Below are 20,567 nucleotides of genomic sequence, written 5' to 3' on the forward strand. Positions count from 1 at the left end.
GGACTCAACCCAAAAGCAATGTCAATAGGGTTCAGGGTTCATATAAGCTTGGAAGATGCTAGGCTGACTTAAGTCTCATGTTTCTTTTGAACAGGGCTTCCTAGGGTTTTAGAAAGATAAAGAACATACTAACATGTTCTGAGAATTTCTAACAAAAATTTTAAAAATTAACTCTGAAAACCTCCTTCTTATAAGTATTCTAAAGGTCAAATATTCTGTGGATCACATCCTGGGAAGCCCATTCTAAAGAAAAATAAGCCAACTAAAATAATCCTAGATTAGGATGTATGTAGGACAGAAGACCAGAAGTAATGAGTGAAGGGCCATACTTCTTGACCTTCGAAGGTCTTTATAACTACTCAGTGGGCAGTCATGATTCCTTCAAGAAATCTCTACCAAGTCACCTGGTTAGTCACTTAGTTCTAGTGAGCAGAGCATCTGACATAATTCATGTCCTTGATGAGTTCTTTTTTGATGCAGCCTGCCTGAGTGTGCCACAAAACCTCAGGGAAAGAGCTCAGTTAGTCTATTCTATATATATATATATATATATATATAGAATATATATATATATGATTGCTTTGATGATGTGTGAGGGAAGAGGTATAGAGGACACACATTGGAAATAAATCTTGTTAGAACACTCAGAATCTGACAGAAGGGTTTGTCAGTCATAGAGGAAAAATGAGATGTGAAGAGTTCCAAGACAATAACCTTTGGAAAAACTAACAATCAATGAGCAGGGAGAGAAAGAAGAGCCAAAAAATATTACAGAGGGGAGGCCAGAGAAGAAAGAAGAAAATCAAGATGCTGCATTATTAATAGCAGTAACATTGGCTAACATTCAGTGAGCTGTTGTAGTTATTCATTGCATTCATTCAGTGAACTTTATATTATTGAATCCTCACAAGAGCCCCAGTGAGCTTGCTGAAGTTAAGAAATTGTCCAAAGTCACCCAGCTAGTAAGTGGTGGTAGAGTTGGAATATGAAACAGTCTACTCCTAGAGCCCATATGTAGAGATGGGGAATTCCCACCCCCACCCCCCCACCCGGCAAGGTGGAGGAAGAACTTTAGAAAAAACAGTTTGGGTAACAGTGCCAAATACCACAAGGACACAAGTGAAACTGGGAAGGATTTTAGATTTGGCAGTTATAAATTTTGGAAAGTGCACATTCCAAAAGAAGAGAGTCACAGAAACAGAAGCCAGATTATTGGTAATGAGATAGTGATTGGATGGAAAGAAGTTAGAAGTAGCTGGATATGTAGCATTTATGTAAGAAATCTGACCTCAAAGGTCAGATTTCTGGAGGTAACTTAGTAAACCCTTAATCCATTGAGGCCAGTATACTACTCAGAATACAGTAGTTGCTTTAACAACCCCCAAATCTCTGTAGCCTAAAACCAGAGAAGTTTATTTCTTGTTTTCATTAGAGTCCAGTTAGGTTTATGAAGGAGGAGCACTGTTCCAGGTAGTCCTTCAGGAACCTAAGCTCCTAGCATGTGGGTCATCCTTTAAAACCTCAGAATCCTCTACTCAATCTGTGACTCTTAAAACTAGGAAAGAGTTTATAAATGAAAGAGGGGGAAAGGGAGAGATGACTAATGGCTAGGCTTAGAAGTGATGTACAGGGGATCCCTGGGTGGCTCAGCAGTTTAGCGCCTGCCTTTGGCCCAGGGCATGATCCTGGAGACCCAGAATCGAGTCCCGCATCAGGCTCCCTGCATGGAGCCTGCTTCTCCCTCCTCCTGTGTCTCTGTGCCTCTCTCTCTCTCTCTCTCTCTCTCACTCTCTCTATCATGAATAAATAAAATCTTTAAAAAATTTAAAAAGATAAGTGATGTACATACATTTACATTACATGTGTCCAACTATCACATGTTCACATGACCCCACTCTGACCAGAGGACTATCTAGGATATGTGCTATAGGTGTGTCGCCAGGAAGAAAAGCAAGCAGCTTGCCTTTAGCCTCTCTCTCTGAGCTCCTCTGCTACAACTCTGTTCTTCCTCTGCTTACTAGCTACATGGTATAGTGAAGAGATAAGTTGAGATGCTTAGAAACCCTAGTTTCTTTTCTACTTTTCATTTCAAAAATGAACTTGAAGTCCAGTCTTGGTATAGTCTGCCATCCTCTCCTGCCTCATCTCTCCTGACTGGCCCAGAGTTGGCCTCTGCCTGCAGTGCTAGACTTCTACTTCCAAGGAGACTGGTGGCCCTAAGCTGGCCCTGAAATAAGAGAAGTGATGGAGGGATCAAAGCAAATACAGAGGAAAAGAAAATCCCACTCACTGTGCTGACAGTACCAGGGAAGGCTACATTACTTGGTAAATGTGAATGAATAGAGGAGACAGGGAACAGTGGGTCCCCTAGAGAACACTTGCTCCTCCTAAACTTCTAGCTGATTGCAGGGCTTAGGAATATGGGTCCCTTGTTGCCAGATCTTCACATTTTTCAAGAAAAGTCAGAAATCTGGATTTTTATTTGAAAAATAATAATTAAAAAAAATGATCAAACAAAACACCCATGGGCCAAGTTCAGCCAACAGGCAAACCATTTTCTGTCTCTAGATTTTGCAATATGACTCCAGGGACTCTAACCTCCTCACCACTATGCCCCATTATGCCACTCATAGAGCAATCAGAAGACCTCTGGCACTCTTGAATAACCAGTATCATAAGGAGGGAGGGCACTGGGGGCAGGGGGAAAATGCATTCTGAAGAAGCACCTCTGATAAACCTGACTTTGAAACAGCCTACCAGATGCTGGTATGCCAATGATGCCCAAAGTGCCAGAAAGAGGATGCACCTTCTAGATGCATGTAGTCTAGAACATTTCTAGGTTAGGCTAGAGATTGGGTATAAAGAAATCTTCCTCAGGGGAACCTCTACCTCACATTACCTCTGGGATCCTGGCATGCTATTGCCAAACTCTGTCCCACATCTGGGGTCCATCATACCCCAATTTATTCTGTGAAGTAATGCCACTCTGAGCCATTATGATCTCACCAAGTACTTAGAGAAGTGGACCCGTATATAAACAAATTTCAGAAAGCCAATAATGATTTATTGCCATGTGATACTGCATCTATGACATCTAGGCTTACAATCTTGACTTTTCTTCCTCCAATTTATTTTTTAAAGATAAAGATTTTATTATTTATTCATAGACATAGAGAGAGAGAGGCAGAGACACAGGCAGAGTGAGAAGCAGGCTCCATGCCAGGAGCCCCACGTGGGATTTGATCCCGGGACTCCAGGATCACGCCCTGGGCCAAAGGCAGGTGCTAAACCGCTGAGGTACCCAGGGATCCCCTCTTCCTCCAATTTAAATCTCAGTTGAAAAGAACCTTCTGATTAGGTCTGAGAAGGGATTCGCCAATGTAGAAAAGGGAAAGGCTAGAAAAAATTCTACTATTGAATTAGAATTAGATGCATTGATTACTATGGGGATTTTTAATATGTATACACAGTTATGGGAATGGTTACAGATGTTATATATGTGTGTATATTAATATATATGTATGTATGTGTATATACATAACTTTGTCTGCTGAAGGGGCCTGAGAACAATGACTGCCCAGTAGAAATGAGCATATTGCTCAAATAAAACTTGGCATCTAAATGTCATTTTTACTAAAAGGAACCAGAGCTCCTCAGTGGAATAGCTGTTTCCATCACTGGATTAGGAATAGCACACACCCACCCACCTTTTTTTTTGCCAGAAAATACAAAGATACTCAAAAGAATTACTGGAACAAAAGAGTAAGAGCCAGCTTGAAGGGGCGCCCACTGACCAAATCTAGAAAAATTTTAGCATATATAGTGGGCATACCACTGTCTAGCAACTGCAGAGACTCCATGTGGTTCTGTTAATGCCTTGATAGGGAATTTGAGGCCAACATTAAATTTGAAATATTTAAAATATTTAAAATAGATAAGTGCTGAGCTACTTTAGCAACATAAACAGTTGTATTGTCAGTGAAAGAGCCAGTAGTTAAAAAAAAATCACCTTAGAGCCTATCCAAATTCCCATCTGAACATATACCAGCCATGCCTGACAGCTGGGCAGGTATGGTTAATGTATAGAGAGCCATATGCTCTTGAACTTTTTGATTCTACAGAGCAAGATGCTTATAATAAAATATGACCTATCACCAGTCCACAACAGATGCATCCAGAGTCTGTTTTTCAGTGCTCTCTGTCTTTATTCATAAATATGAAAGAACAATGGGTATTTGAGACACTACTCTCCACAGTCTCCTTTTTTGCTTGTTGGGACCAACACTGACCTCAAATGATCTCTCTACTACTGAGACATTCTCTAAGAATAAAGCCTATAACACTGAAGACTGCTGAAAAGCAGGACACTAAAGTGGTGTCTACATGCTACACAATGTTTAAATTGAACTAAAGATTAAGAATTAAAATATGCTTTTGCAATAATGACAAATGCACTGCTGCATCCAACCACATGTACTCTTGTGAGACAAGGCCCATAGGTATGGTCTAACTCAATTTAAATACTAGTTAATGTTAAGTGCTGTGCATGATAAGAAAAGTGATCAGTACCATTCTTTGGTCTTTTATTTCAAAAAGTTTTGTTCATTTAAAAGGAAGGCATGCTTGCCATGACTGAAAAATTCTTGGCTCAAATTGTTGAGACTCCTTCCTGGTTACACTCTGGAGAGTAATTTGGTACATCTTAGTGAATTTTTTTCGTTTTTTTTTGTTTTGTTTTCTTCTTTTTCCTTTGAGGATATGTACGGAGCAGTTTTTATTTGGTCTTGTTTTTAATTAGCCAGTGGATAGCCCTTGAGTAGAGGAGTATAGATTGATTACTTATTCCACTTCCTGGACCTAATTTGTAAAACATAATCCCATGTAGTGCTATTAGGAAGTAATATAATGGAGTAAATGTCTCATTTAATAACGCATAATCCTTTTTGAAAGTTGCCTTTTCTCTCCTTGAGTGGGTCCAGTATTTTATGGAACTTATTGTGACTTATAAGAATGGATGGAACTTTGATGCACCATATATGTGACTATGACTGGCAAGGAAATTTGTCTGCCATGTGTTTTTCTTGAAGTTGTTTTCTGACCTCTTTCACTGATAAGGAGAGAAAAATATTGCACCTTCTGAAATAATCCAAATGGATTCAGTTCTTAATTACTTCCCTGTTTAGAAATATGCACAAAATGTGGGATTGCAACCCATTACATAAAATCATAACCATGGAGCCCATATTAACCCAAAGTTAATAAATACAAAGGGAAGAAGAGAAAGCTCATCCTTAAAATAGAATACCAGCCAACGTGTATAGAAGCAATGGTGAAAATAATCACTACTTGACAGTCAAACCATCACAGCAGCACTTGATACCAGCAGGAGTTGTCAATGAATATGAGGTTTGGTGGATGGAGATTTGAGGAAGAGGATAATTTCAGACCATCTTTTCACAAAAGATAGATTAAATACAAAGGGAGAGATAGCAGCTTTACGTGAGGAAAGCTGGCAGACACTAACTTGCCAGGTGATCATGATCAACATCTTAGTGGGACCAGTAAACATTGTGTGGCCATTGACATGATGCACTGAGAAGAGTCCAGCATCATTTCTGTGCTATCTCTGCCTAGAATATATGGCTCACATCTGGTGAGGAGGAAACATAAGACCAACTCTGGCTGGTGGCCATGCTATAGACCACTGTATTTTTTTAAGTTTTGTAAAGACATGAGGACAGGAAAAGACTGTTCCAGACTGAAGGAAGTTGATATGACATGATCACTAAATATAACACATGTTCCTAGGTTGGATGCTGAGCCAGAAAGGAAAATAAGACATTTGGTGGACAGTTGTTAAAATTTAAAATTTGGTGGATAGTTGTTAAAATTTGAATGGTTTATAGATGGGAGGGTAATGTACCAGTATTGATTTCCTGATTTTCAGAGGTCTGCACAGTGGCAATGTAAGGGAATATATAGTATTGTTTGGGAGAAGTATATCCCACAATATTAGTGGTAAGGGGAAATCTGGGTTTAAGGGATGAGGAAGTTCTTTGTTGTGTGCTTGCAATTTTTGGTAGATTTAAAACTATTAAAAACAAAACAAAAGGCTGGAAGAAAATAAAGCAAAATGGTAAGAGCAGCTGCCCTCTGAATACCAAGATTATGCCTGGTTTTTAAAATGTTTTGTTAAATTTTGCTATATTTTCCAGGTATTCTATAATAAACATGCATTTTTTTCATTGATGAGGCATCATAATAGAGTACATAAAGTATACTCACTTGATTTCTTACTTGTGTATACATACTGGGTGAGACAGAACATTTCCAGCATGATGGAAGTTTCCTCTAGGTGGCTTCCCTGTTTATAGACCATCACCAGAAGTTTCCGTTATTCTAACTTCTGATATTTTACCAGCTCTTAAATTTCATATAAATAGAACCACAAAATTACATTCTCTTTTGTGTCTTGCATCTTTTGCTCAATATACCTGTGACCATCATTCATGTTATATCTACCAATAGTTTACTTCTTTTAAATGCTAGGAAGTATTCCATTATTTGAATAGATCGCAATTTATTCCCTTTCTTCTTGGTGAGAGTTGTGTTTCCAGTTTGGAGCTATTGTAATAAAACTTCTATGAACTCTTTTGAACATTTCATTTTGTGGAACCATGCACTTAGGAGAGGAATTGCTTAGATGTGGTATAGACCAGTGGTCAGCAAACTTTTTCTGTAAATAACCAGATAGTATTTTAGGACTTGCAAGCCATACATTCTATCTTAACTAGTCAACTCTGCCACAGACAATACCCATTTTCCAAGCCTTTTTAGATACTTGTAAGTTGCCTCTGGATACGCTCTGGATGCTGCTCTGGTATCTGCATTTGTTGCAGTTATTTTTGATCATGAAGCACAAGCATGAGGACAAAGGCAACATACTAAGGATGACAGGGCAAAATATAAAAATAAAATTAGTCTCTGATGGCATTTTTGAGCAGCTAAACCAAAGCCAGAAACTACCTACTTCAAAAATAATTTATATGTGATAAAAATAAAACCCTATTAAGATTCTGTGAGTTTAATTTTTACTGGTAACTTAATGCATTGCTAATAGATATTTTATTTTTTTTATTTTTTTTTAAATAATAAATTTCTTTTTTATTGGTGTTCAACTTGCCAACATACAGAATAACACCCAGTGCTCATCCCATCAAGTGCTCCCCTCAGAGCCTGTCACCCATTCATCCCCACCCCCCACCCTCCTCCCCTTCCACCACCCCTAGTTCGTTTCCCAGAGTTAGGAGTGTTTATATCCTGTCTCCCTTTCTGATATTTCCCACCCATTTCTTCTCCCTTCCCTTCTATTCCCTTTCACTATTATTTATATTCCCCAAATGAACGAGAACATATAATGTTTGTCCTTCTCCGATTGACTTATTTCCCACAGAATAATACCCTCCAGTTCCATCCACATCAAAGCAAATGGTGGGTATTTGTCATTTCTAATGGCTGAGTAATATTCCATTGGATACATAAACCACATCTTCTTTATCCATTCATCTTTCGATGGACACAGAGCCTCCTTCCACAGTTTGGCTATTGTCGACATTGCTGCTATAAACATCGGTGTGCAGGTGTCCCATCGTTTCACTGCATCTGTATCTTTGGGGTAAATCCCCAACAGTGCAATTGCTGGGTCGTAGGGCAGGTCTATTTTTAACTCTGAGGAACCTCCACATAGCTTTCCAGAGTGGCTGCACCAGTTCACATTCCCACCAACAGTGTAAGAGGGTTCCCTTTTCTCCGCATCCTCTCCAACATTTGTGGTTTCCTGCCTTGTTAGTTTGCCCCATTCTCACTGGTGTGAGGTGGTATCTCATTGTGGTTTTGATTTGTATTTCCCTGATGGCAAGTGATGCGAAGCATTTTCTCATGTGCGTGTTGGTCATGTGTATGTCTTCCTCTGTGAGATTTCTGTTCATGTCCTTGCCCATTTCATGATTGGATTGTTTGTTTCTTTGGTGTTGAGTTTAATAAGTTCTTTATAGATCTTGGAAACTAGCCCTTTATCTGATACGTCATTTGCAAATATCTTCTCCCATTCTGTAGGTTGTCTTTTAGTTTTGTTTTAAGAGTCTTGAAGCTTAAAATTTTTTTTTTCATTTAATGGATAGAGATTAAGAACCTAACTTAGCTAAGAAAAAAATTTCAGTTTTAATTAATAAAAAGACTAAATAAAATGCTTATTTATGTCCTCTCTTTATTCTCAAAAGATCTAAAATCAGCCAAGATTATACTACACAGTAAGTTTAATTAGAAACCACAAGAAAGACACTGGCCAAAACTCAAAATTCATAATAAATCTGATTACAGCTTAAAACAGATTTCACTATGCATTATCTATAAACTCAAATTTTGCTAAATTAAATACAGGCTATCATACTTTATTAAACTTAAAAGGATAAAATTTCCTTTCAGTTCTTCATAAAAACCAGCTGTCATTCAGAAGAGTCTGAGCATTTTTTTATCTGACTTTCTTTTCTTAATTTGCATTTAAAATAGTTTCTATCATATTTTATAATATACAGTATCTGTTCTCCCTTAGCCTCACTACTGCTGGTTTTTTTTTTATAATAATCTCTCTAAATTATTCTATCTTTACATTCATCTTGTCCTTCTTAAATGAATTCTTCCCCCACACTCCCTCCTTCATCTTCACATCCATCTAGCTATTCTTTCCAGTTGCTTTCTAATTCTTTCTTTCTTTCCATAATGGCATACCTAAGATTTGTTTATTCCCACCAACTGTTATAAATCTCAACCCAGTACTTACTTCTCTGTTGTTATTACACTGTTTTCTCTTATATTCTTGAGGGCTTCCATTTCTCCCTAAGATTCTTTTCATTATAAGGATATCAAGAGGATAGTATGTGAAAAAACATGGGGGAAAATTTCAAAACAACTTACCTTTGTAACACCAAGCATTGCTAAAGACGTTTGAGGAGTTCCAGGTGATACAAAAGCAAGAGGAGAATAGTCAGAGACATTGACTGATGGTTTCCAAAGAGTTTCAGTCTTATCTTCACTTGCAAAATTGTTCTCAGCAAATAAAGGTCTATCTTCTAGGCTCACAATGCCACATTTTGCCCTCTTAGCTCGCAGAAAAGCAGCCATTAGCTCTCTTAAGTTTGGTTTTGGGACAGCCTTGGTACCAAAACTTAAGTCTCCATCTGATGAAGGCCACGAATCATCAGTATCTGGTTTACTGGAAAGACTTTTAACCTTATCAACTGCAAGTATATTTGCTCCTTTTCCTACTAAAAATTCCACCATTTGCTCTTTGTTTTCATTTACAGCAACTAAAAGTGGTGTCAGGTCATCCTTGTTTTTTGCCTCTATATCTGCATTCTGTAAAAGCAGCTTCTCTGCTATTGATACATTGTCACCAAAGGCTGCATAATGGAGAGCGGTGTTACCCTTGTTGTCCTTAAGATTTGGATCAGCACCGTGTTCCAGCAGAATAGTTGCACATGCCTCTTCTTGGCATTGTACAGCCTTCATTAGAGCTGTCCTACTTTCATCATCACGGAGGTTGAGCTGGCATTTCCTCTCTACCAGGATAGTCACCACATCTACATGGCCATTGGCACAGGCCAAGTGGAGAGCAGTCCTGTTCATCTTGTCTCTATCATTCAAGTCATTTATCCCCAGCAACAGAATCCGCTGCACTTTCGCTGCGTTGCCCCCACTGGCAGCTTTGTGGATCTTTCTGAGATCTCCGACTCGGATGTGGTACCCGGGGCCCGGGTTGGCGAGTTTGGTACCATTCAGGCGCCGCGAGCCGGCCCTCCGCGGGCTGATGTTGAAGCCCAAGGGCAGCTCGCCCCTCTTACCCCTGAAGCTAAACATTTTCTTCATCGCAAAGCTTTCAGGCTTCACAGACACAGGTTTTAGCCGCCTCTACAGCTCAACACTTAGCGCTAGAAATAAGGCAAGCCGGCCTCGCGGCAACGTCCCAACAACTGAGCTCAAGGATTTAGAATCTTCCTACACAGAACAAATGTCACTAATAGATATTTTAATTCAGCTTCAGTTATTCAACAAACTAACACAGATTTGATGAATACTTGGATACACTATGATTCTGTTCTGCTTTTGTTTCGCTGAGTATTAAAAGGAGTTCACAACATGATTCCCACTTAAACTATAGTATCTTTCAAAGTAGAGAAATATATCAGTATTAAAAAATGAACACATGATACATAACCATCCCATTTCAAATAAATGATATGATAGTGACCAATTGATATTTCTAAATATAATTATTTTCTCTATTCTTTGTGGGAAAATAAATATTTCTTGCCTGGATATTGAAAAGGAGAAGACTGCTTCAGTCTAAAGATTGAGGTTGATGCCATTCACAAGTGAAAGGCAGCTACTCTCGTGGAGAGATTTAAGAGCTCCTAAAGGCCTGTGTAAGCAAAGTTAAATTACTTAGTCACATTTCTTCATGTTTTAAAAAGCCCACTGCTAAAACACTTCTTTGGAATTAGGGAATTATCCTGGAGTGGTCCTGGTTAAAGTAAATATCTTAGCCAGAAGGTGTAATATTAATAATCATCATTGTAGTTTATGTGCCATAGTGCTACCTGAAAGCAAGCTTCTGAAGGATTGAGGTGACATAAAGGTAGAATTTGAGGGAGATTTGCAAAGAGAGGTTTAGAAGGAATTTTGAAAGGTTTAGGACATTCCCTGGGAAGCCAAGTATACTTGTCTACTCGGGCTGCCATAACAAAATACCACAGATTGGGTGGTTTAAATGACAGAAACTTATTTGCTCACAGTTGTGGAGAGTGGAAATCCATGATCAAGATACTGGCAAATTCACTTTCTGGTGAACTCTTCCTGGCTTGTAGATGGCCACTTTGTCACTATGTCCTCACATAGTCTTTCCTTGGTGCCTGTGCAATGGGACAGATGGAGAGCAGGCTCTCTGGTGTCTCTCTTACAAGGGCACTAATCCTCTTGGATCAGGGCCCCCCTTTAATGACCTCATTTAGCCTTAATTACTTCCTTAGAGGCCCTATCAACAAAATCAGCCACATGGGTATTAGGGCTTCAATATATGAATATTGGGGGGAAGGACACATTCATTCCATGACACCAGGAAACAGAATGAGGTGCTAAATGTTGAAGGGAAGGAGCAAGAGAAAAATCATACAGAAGCCATGTGACATGAAGACATGGTCACTGGCTTGGAGCCCAGTGTTCTGGTCAAAGCCTTACCACCAACTTGTTGTGTCTTGGGCTGTGTGGTTCAACTGCTTTGCGTATCTTCAGTTAAAATGAAAAAAGCAAGTGGGAGATCTCTACAGTCAAACATATAGTGAGGTAGATGTGGAAAGAGGCAGTATGGCTCTTAGATCAGGGAAACAGATCCCTGGTACTGGCCCCATGCGTCAGGACTCAGGGTCCTGGAATGCCTTCCTTCAAGGAAGCCCCCCCCCAACCCGCCCTAAGCCTGGCACTTGTTGGGACTAGCCATGCCATCTGTACTTGGTGTGCCAACCCCAGATATGGCCATTTTCTTTTCTGGGAGCACTTTCCAGCTCTCCTCCTCACATGTAGGGTAGACTAGAAGCCCTATGGAGCTCTGGAATTCATACTCAGGAGTCAGCCTGGGGCCTCATAGAGGTACAAAGTCACAGGAAGCAGCTTGAAGAGCAGGTTACTACCACTGCCTGCCACAGTGATTCTTTTACAGGATCACATGAGATTGGGCCACCAAAATAGTACTGAGACACTAAATTTGGGCTGACTCTCACTTATATAGGACACAGGACAAAGAATCTTAACATCCACTGATTGGAAGATAAACAAGTACCCCCATTATTTTAAGTCTTCATCAGTAAATCTCTAATTCCCATGGGTCCATGAATTTTGTAATACAATTTCTAATTGAACTGCTTATATAGACAGGCAACCTACAAAAAAATTTTCCCAAGGCCCATGTACCCTGGGGGTAGCTCTAGAAAGAGGCATACCTATGTTAGTTACAATTTGTCTGACACTATATCTGGTTAAGAAATTAGAGGAATCAAAGTAGATAAGAATTAATGGAAGGTTTCCAAAAGGGGAAATCCTGGCAGCTAGAAGATTACTCAATCTTTGGGAAAAGGAAAAGCAATTCAGAACCTTTATGAGCCTTTGTTTCTTTTAAATAACACTAAGGACAATAAATGAAATTGAATCTCATGACTTAAAATTACTGAATGCTGAGTTCTTCAGCGTTAATCACATGTCAGATGTCTGGGTACTTATTCATTGCTCTATAAAGAGCCCCCTAGTCCTAATCTTTTTTTCCCTCCTAGTCCTAATCTTGAGAGTTAAACTGTAGAGCAGTCTCTCCTCTTATAAGACAGATGCAATTGAAAAAGCAGCTAGGCAGTTCTTAGTGGGTCATTTCTAGGACTTCATTGGACTGGTACATCAGTGTTTTTGGTGCCCTTGTGGCCTTTGGACACAAGGCCAGTTATCAGTTGATTACCTTTCAGCTCCAATCTACCCTTTGTTACCTGTTCTGCCATATTGGAGAGAGATCATTTAAGCATTTCTCCTTTGCAGCAAGCATGATGTTAAGTTTTGTCAGTAAAGTTCTGTAGAGGGACATTGCAGGAGGGAAGGGGCTTCTCTTCCTGGTGCCAGTGTGTTCACCTCATTAGACAATTGCATGTGCATGGTTTTTCCTGCTGTGCCCAGTGGGCCAGCAACATGTGCCATCTGCTAGTGAAACTCTCCCCCTACCACCTATCTCAGAAAGCTGTGCAGCAGAATGCCTCTGGTGGGGGTCCTTTCTATTACAGGCTACCCCCAGCTCACTCTCCTTTGGACCTCTAGAGTTCACTTTCCAAAAATGTTAGCAAATCCTCATTTTCTAATGCTAAACTTACAGTACTCATTGTGTGAACATTTTCGGTCTGCAGAAATTCTGCAAATGGTTTAAAAAGGGAAAAATAGAAATGAGCTTTAGGGAACACTTACATTTCTCAGCATATTTGCACCATTTTTATTCCCCAGAGGAAGAAAGACTAAGAGAAATGAAGGCAGGGTGGCACATGCTTCAGAGGTAGAGCTTGGCAAATTGATTATTAATCTGGCTCTTAGGATACCTGAAGATTCTGGCACCTACCTAGATGCCAAGATCAGTTAGGAACACTTTTTATGAATCAGGCACTGTTTTAAAGATTACTAGAACAATCATTTAATTCTCACCACCACCATATGAGGACAGTCTCCAACTATTAGCCTTGTTCTAAATGAGGTTGAATAACTCGGTTGAGGTCTACAAATGGCAGAGCTTGGATTTCAACCAGGATATTCTGGCTGTAGAAAATATACTCTTAACCAACTGTGCTAAAGTAACGAACTTGGTGGTTAAGCTTAGAGTGTCCCTTTGGAGGGAATTCCTCAAGACAGCCCTTAAAAACAAAACAAAACAAAGCAAAACAAACCCCATAGTAGCTTAACTATTGTTTTTCATTACACTACAACCCATAACTTATTGAACCCAAATATCCACTTCCTTCACTTGGCATCCAAACACTAAAATGTTAGAGATATCACAAAACCAGACGTCATACAGAATTTAAACTCATGATCATCAATCTCAAAGGGACACCGAACCCTCCCCCTCTACTGTTTTCCTCATCATAAGCTCACGTTCTCATATTCTGAGGCATTTCAACTTTCTCTTCATCCCTCAAACTTCTCCCACCATCTTCTCAACAGCCGTCTTCCCCCCTACCTTGCCTCATTTTTAACTGAAAAGTAGAAGTCATCAGATAAGAACCTTATCTTCCCACAGTGGAATCCAAAGGCCTTCCTGCATTTGCAAACGCGTTTTCTTCCTATCACAATGGGAGAAAGGCCTTCCTTCTAACAATGGTGGGTTCTTCCACCATACTCAGGTCATATCCACTCTCTGCTGTGTCAGGAGTTCACTCTTTCAATCTTCCCTCTTTTTTCTGTATTCCTGTAGTAATGTTCTCTCTCTGCTTGATTGATACCATCAGTATTTCATATGCTGTAGTATCTCACATCTTAAGAGATTCTATTTTGACCCTATAGTCCATTCCATTGCTCTGTTCTCATCCACAGCAAACCTTCTGGAAAAGGCTATATTCACTTCGTCACTTGACATGCTCACCCAGTCCAGTTTTCTTTTGTCCTACAATCTCTAAATGAAACTGAACTAGTCAAGTCCCCAGTAAATTCCACATTTTTCAAATCCAGTGGCTTATTTGCAGAAACTTATTCATTTAACTTGGTGACCTTTGTCATTGGCTACTTTTTCAAATCCTTTTCCTATCTTAGTTTCCCTGATAGTATATTTTCTTGGTTTTCATATCAGCCAGACTGGCTACATAGACCATGGATTGGGAAACATTTTCTAGATTCCAAATAGTAATATTTTAGGCTTTGCAGTCCACACAGGACTCTGTTCCATGTTCTTTTCTGTATCTTTAGGTTTTTTTTAAATAGCACTTTAAAAAATATAAAAAAATCATTCTTAGTTCATGGGCAACATAAAAAACAGACTACAGACCAGATTTGGCCTATGAGTTATAGTTTACCAATCCCTGGCTTAAACAACAAGCATTTAATTCTTGCTTATGTTTTACCTTAATCATGGGTCAGGTGAGGGTTCTGCTCATTTTAGTGACTCTGGATTCAGGCTTATTGAATAGCCACCATCTCAAACATGATAGTCACTATGCCAGAAGGGGTGAAATGAGGGTTCTGGAATGTTCCATATCAGCAGTGCTGATTCATAACTCATTGGCTGGAAGTAGTCACATGGCCCACCCAACCATAAGAAGGCTCTGAAATTCAGCCCTGATGGTGAACATCACTAATCAGAGTCACATTTTTGGAAGGCAGTTCTCCATAGGTCTCTCCTATTTCTGCATGCCTTACAAGCAGAGCACTGACAGCTTTTGTTCTAGACCACCTTTGCAAAGATGTCTTTACAGCAAAAAGCCATGAAAGATAGAAGCTATGCCTCATTCTGGAGCATAGTTTGTTTACTGTTCAATATAATAATGTGTTTCCAAGACAACAGATGGGCTAGTTTACTTGGAACCCATTAAAAATGTTCCCTAAGCTCTGATCTGAGTTCCTCACCTATGATACAAGCCCATTGTGTGTGCAACAACTATATATAACCCCCATTGGATTTGGGGGCAGAAGGGACCGAGTGAACATGAAGTTTCCCATGAAACCATAGCAGGCTAAGTCAGAAAACAAAGAAGGTCCTCATCCTCATGGGCCTTATATAAGAGTGGGGCCAATTTCATTCTTGGCACTTTATCATAAAGGTCTTTCTTAAACTTCCCTATAAGTTATTCTCTACCACATTATCCTAATTCCTTCTTAGATGTTATAAAAATTTGAAACATAAATTCTGTCTTAATTGTCCATTTCCCTTCTCTTGAATGTAAGCTTCCTAAAAGTTGACATCACCATCTTCAGTGCCAAGAACAGTGGTCTGGCACAACGGCTACATTGAAGGAAGAGAGGATGGAAGAGAGAAAGAAAATTAATGTGGGTGTCCCCAATCTACAACAGGTCTGAGTACTTCTCTCAAACTCCAGAATCAAAATGTATTCAGAGGGGTTGGCCAAAGGGACAGCAAAGCCTAGCCTTCAGGAAAGGTTAGTCAATGAGAGTTAATCCAGATGTAGAGATCTTTTTCCATCAGAACAAGAACACTTGCATGCTGAACTGTATCCCTGAATAGAGCTAAGTTTCTCCCTTGAATGGACAGGTATGGATATAGATCTTGGCTGGTCCTTTGCTGGAGCCCTTTCAGCCTGCATGGCAAAGCCAATCCTGACAATACAAGGAAAAGGCCCGGGTATCAGCTTTGACAGGTTAGGGAGGATGGAGGCAGGCAGTTTGTCTTTAATTTGCCTCTCTCTCTTAGCATGGCTTTTGTAAGGTTCCCTCAGTCTGTACTTTCTGTGGATTTTATTTCCAATCTAGTGACTCTTGACAATTTTTAGGTGAAAAGTCACACATCTACCTCTCCTTGCCCTGCCACATTTGGAGGGGAGACAAAAAGGGCCATTCTTGTAAAAATATGTGGTTTTGTTCTAATTATTATTATCTCTTTCCAAAATTCAGTTTCTCCTGTTTATTTTTGTTCTCTTCTGCTCTCTTGGTGTTCTCATCCTTTTCTCCTTTTGCTTTTCACATTGCCAGCTTTCTTTGTGATTTCACCTGAAATAGCATTACCCTGACTGTTGACATTTTCAATATCTCTTTTCTTACTTGAATTTTAGGTCTTGCAAACTGGATTGGGGAGAATGACAACAATTTTTACTTATTTACTTCAAATTGCAGCAATAGTTCAAAAGGTCTTGAATTTCTAGAGCAAGGTAATGTATTGTTTTATTAATTCAACCACTTAATACAGACAGAAGAATTTGTTGGCTTTTGAATCAATGTGGCAAATGGAAGACTCAATTTCTTTTCTTGAAATGAACTAATTAGGCAAATGTTTACTTCAGTAATGAAGGGCAAATGTGAGCTATGCACTTCTGGTGCCTTGGAATTAATTTCCGTATTAGTTAAAACAGTGATTCTCAAAAAGGTATTCCTACAGAGTAGTTTCCCAATGAAATGGGCTAATGTATTCTAGTGCTCAACTTTTAACAGTAGTATTTTCCCATAAAATTATGTGGGGGGAAAGTAGATGAACTGTTTTCTTAATTTTAATATTTTTCTCCCATAAATAGTGTTCATGCATGTGGAAGCTGTCACTGCTTATCTGTTAACAAAAGTCAGTAGATGTGACCACATTTAATGCATTAATAGTAGACAGATATTTACAGAAAATTCTGTTATCCTGCTAAATCTTTTGCATTCTTTTTCCAAATACATCATTTCACACATCTGAAATGGTTCCTGGCTTCACAAGGAAATAAATTCAATATTTGTGGATCTCTAAAATAAATTCTTTGATTTCTGGTTGTTTTACTATCTAAACAAAATTATCACTTTCTATTCCAGACTATGACACAGATTAGTTCTCCTCATAATAGCAAAATTATGAAGTGTTTATTATTCAGTCTTAGAGAAACCCTCATACTGCTACTTCTACATTCTCCAAAATTCATTAGCTAACCTGGTTAGCCCAATGGGGACTCCTAAATCAATGCTAAACAATGCCAAATTCTAATACAAGATTGTACCTTCCACTATCTCTTGGACTTTCTCATTTGGTTTTTCCACTTAAAACTGCAGAGTCAGAATGTTTCTTTCTGTATATGTTGATTTGAAAAAATGATTGTTCTAGGAAAACCTGGCTGAGTTCATGGCAATGAACATCTATCTACTAGGGTTCTTTCTTTGTGCTGAGTATGGATGGATTTCCATATTAATCATTATTACCAGTTTCTCTCTCTCTCTCTCCTTCTCTCTCTCCTTCTGTACGTATGTGTGCCTGTGTGTGGGTGTGAGTGTATTGATTGAATGACCTATCATTCAACCTCAGGTCAACAAAGTGATTTAAATTACTATTTCTGTGGACCCATTTAAGATTAAAACATATAAATCAAGTGCTGTGAAATAATAAAAGAAACATCATTCATCACACTGTTAGTGTGCAGTAATGAGGCAGGATGCTGAGTTTGGGTTAAGAGGAAAAGAGCTGTCTTATAGCATATGCGACATATGGAAGCTGTGTGCTCAAGTGTTTGTGATATAGATCATCTTGCAGGAGACTTCATGCCTCCACTGAGAGCAAACACTTGATATTTATGACCCATCTGTCAACTCAGAGTTTACTTTGGTTTTTATGTTCCCAGTTCTCCCAATCTTGGTGGCCGTGAGAAAGTGAAGCATAATTGGTTTCCATGGAGATATTATCACTTTTTGCATGTTATAGTGCAGCTGAACCCTTTAAACCCTTGTTTTCATGTTTAAATGCATCAGTAAATTGTTTAGATTACCTTTTCCCAAATGGACTTCATGTCCAGATTGTTGTTACTTTTCCCAAAGATTTAGTTGCTTGTAATATTATAAGAGGAAAGGAGCTAACTTGCTTGTATTGAAATAGATAACCAAGACAAGATAGCCAAGAACTACATGAAAAATAAGTACCAGTAAATGTACTGACCAAGTGCCAACTACTCTTACTTATCCAACTAAAATTGTATACCACATAACAATTGAGAGATGAAAATTTCATTAGGTTTTCTGGTTATTTTCTACAGTTATGTTTGTCACTAAATAACTGCCACTTTTTTGCCACGTAACAAGACAGTTGTGATAGGGAGTGTGAAAATAAAGTGGGTTTCATACAGTGTCTATACCAGGAGTTCTGAAAAATAAAGGGTAAATCTTAACCTCAAAAGTGGTGCTTAGGTTAAGAGAAGTGTGTCCTCTGTGTTCTCTGAGGCAGTCCCCAGATGCTTCTATTCCTCTGCTTACTACATTAACCTTGACATTTTTTATTATGGCCCATGGATCCTCCTCCTGTATTATTTGAGTGATTTAGCCCACAATCATGGGTTCTGTGGATCATAGGTAGTTTTGTGGTTTTTCCCCCAAACATCCTGGCAGAGCTATACATTCACATTCCTAACTGGCCCAATGGCCTTCCAGAGGCCACTTTAGGCACTTCAAATGCAATATGACCAAATCTAAACTCTACCTTCCTCCTTCCTAAATCAGCTTGCCTTCTCTTATCCTTTGCCTCTGGGAATGGCTCCACCAAACTCCCAGTGTCCAAACCAGCCTTCTTCCTTGCATTCTACTCCATTGCTTTAGCCAAGGCCCTTGTCACCTCTTACTTGATCTACTGCAATGGCATCCTTACTAATTCCCTGTCTCTAATCTTACACCACACTAATCAATCCCTCAAAATCTCTCTCTAGTATGCATATTGCTATAAGCTTTTACCTTGATAAAAATTCTTCAAGATCTTACCATCAACTTGGACAAAAATCCAACTCTATTTACAGTCCACCAAATTCTGCATAAATTTAAACCTTAGTTCTCAAATCAGCACCATCTTCTTAATTGTACTGCTTTTAAAATGTTAGTGTTTTCACATTTTATTAAAAAAACACATACATACAGTTTTAAGAATCAAGTAGTACAGAAGGTCTATAATTAAAAGCAAATGTTCTTTCCCTGATCCTGTCCTCCCCTGGTCCAGATCCCCAGGGCAAGCACTTTTCAGCACTAGTTTCTAATTCTTCTGGTGTTCACCTGTGTATATTTAGAAAATATACTTTCACTATCATTTTTTTGCTTAGCAACTTTAGGGATCCCGCTACCTGCATTCCCCACCTCCTCCTAATACAGTTACATCACCTATGTGTACCTCTACCTTTTTTAACTTCAAGTAATTAAACTATTTCTTATTGAATCAATTCTAGATATTTCCTTTCCACCCTTCAGACTATAAGGATAATAGTCTTCCTACCCTTTCCTTCTCTTCTCTCCATTTCTCTCGCCTTCCCAAATTTTGTCAAATGTGCTTTTACTTTTACAATTTGTATATGCTATTCTGTAATAAGAACTGTTTTGTTCCTTTCCTGTAGGAAGATTTTTCAAGTTTTAAATATCAATGACATATTTACATTATCATGCCCATGTGAATATTCACTGCAGGGCTGTGTTATGACACAGCTTTTATTTTCCAAAATACTAATTGCCTTGCTAGCATTTCCTCCCTTTATCACATTCTTAAGTTCATCCAGCATCTCAACAGTACTGTGTGGTCTATGGATTTTCTTTTTCTCCAGATCTCCCTTCTGGGTTGTCCCATTTTCCTGCTGCAGTCTGGACTGCTTTTCCCTAGGCCTGCTGCATTCTGTCACTCTGGAACCTTTATTGTTCAACTTAGTAGGAGCCATTGTTTTCTGGATCCCTTCCTTTGTTTACTATCTCATTTGGCTGGAACAGGAGTAACTTCCTAAGAAGTAGTACATAGTGCATGAGAAATAGAATTTCTGCATCCTGGCATATTTACTAACATATTTACTGGTTCCTCATACTTGACTGATAGTGTGGCTTGTATAACATTCCAAGTCCTAAATAAATTTCCTAGCACATTAATGGTATTGATCCCCCTGATTCAGACATTTAGAATTGCTTAAAGCCCATCTTATTCTTCCTTTTGTGTAAGAGTTCTATAGTTTTCTTCATGGATCTTTTGGATTATCCCTTTATCCTTGGTTCTATTAAATTTCACATTGCTGTGTGTAAGTGTAGGAGGTTCTTAGTTTTGCTTGTTGCATTTTTTTTATTATGCTAGACATAGAATAGAGCCTTTCAATTAGAAGATTGGAGAAAATTGTTTCTTTGATAATTTCTCTCTAATTTCTATATTATCTATGTAAACCCCATTCTTTGGATGTTGTACTTCTGATTTCATTTATATGAAATTCTAGAAAAAGCAAAACTATCATGACAAAAAGCAGATCAGTGGACACTTAGGGCCCCGGTAGGCAGATGGGATTGACAATAAGGGGATATGAGGGAACATT

General features: G+C 38.8%; 2 protein-coding genes across 6 annotated transcripts in view; both read right to left on the reverse strand.

The window, feature by feature from the left end:
- Positions 1–10,067, reverse strand: part of LOC144295731 (ankyrin repeat domain-containing protein 26-like) — a 76,715-nt gene extending 66,648 nt beyond the window's left edge. For 4 of the 5 annotated variants that reach the window (XR_013362814.1, XR_013362817.1, XR_013362816.1 and 1 more), the window contains exon 1: positions 8,974–10,067. Coding sequence is in view for 1 of the 5 variants with exons in the window: in XM_077868189.1 (XP_077724315.1) it covers positions 8,135–8,149; positions 8,974–9,924 (966 nt within the window). In the remaining 4 variants the exon portion in view is untranslated. Of the gene's footprint in view, positions 1–8,071; positions 8,150–8,973 lie in introns of those variants that run through there. The other variant, XM_077868189.1, reaches the window with a different exon arrangement.
- B3GLCT (beta 3-glucosyltransferase) overlaps positions 1–20,567 on the reverse strand; it is a 238,226-nt gene that overhangs the window by 66,648 nt on the left and 151,011 nt on the right. The window lies entirely within an intron of this gene.

The sequence above is a fragment of the Canis aureus genome, chromosome 24, assembly GCF_053574225.1.
Source record: "Canis aureus isolate CA01 chromosome 24, VMU_Caureus_v.1.0, whole genome shotgun sequence".
NCBI lineage: Eukaryota > Metazoa > Chordata > Mammalia > Carnivora > Canidae > Canis > Canis aureus.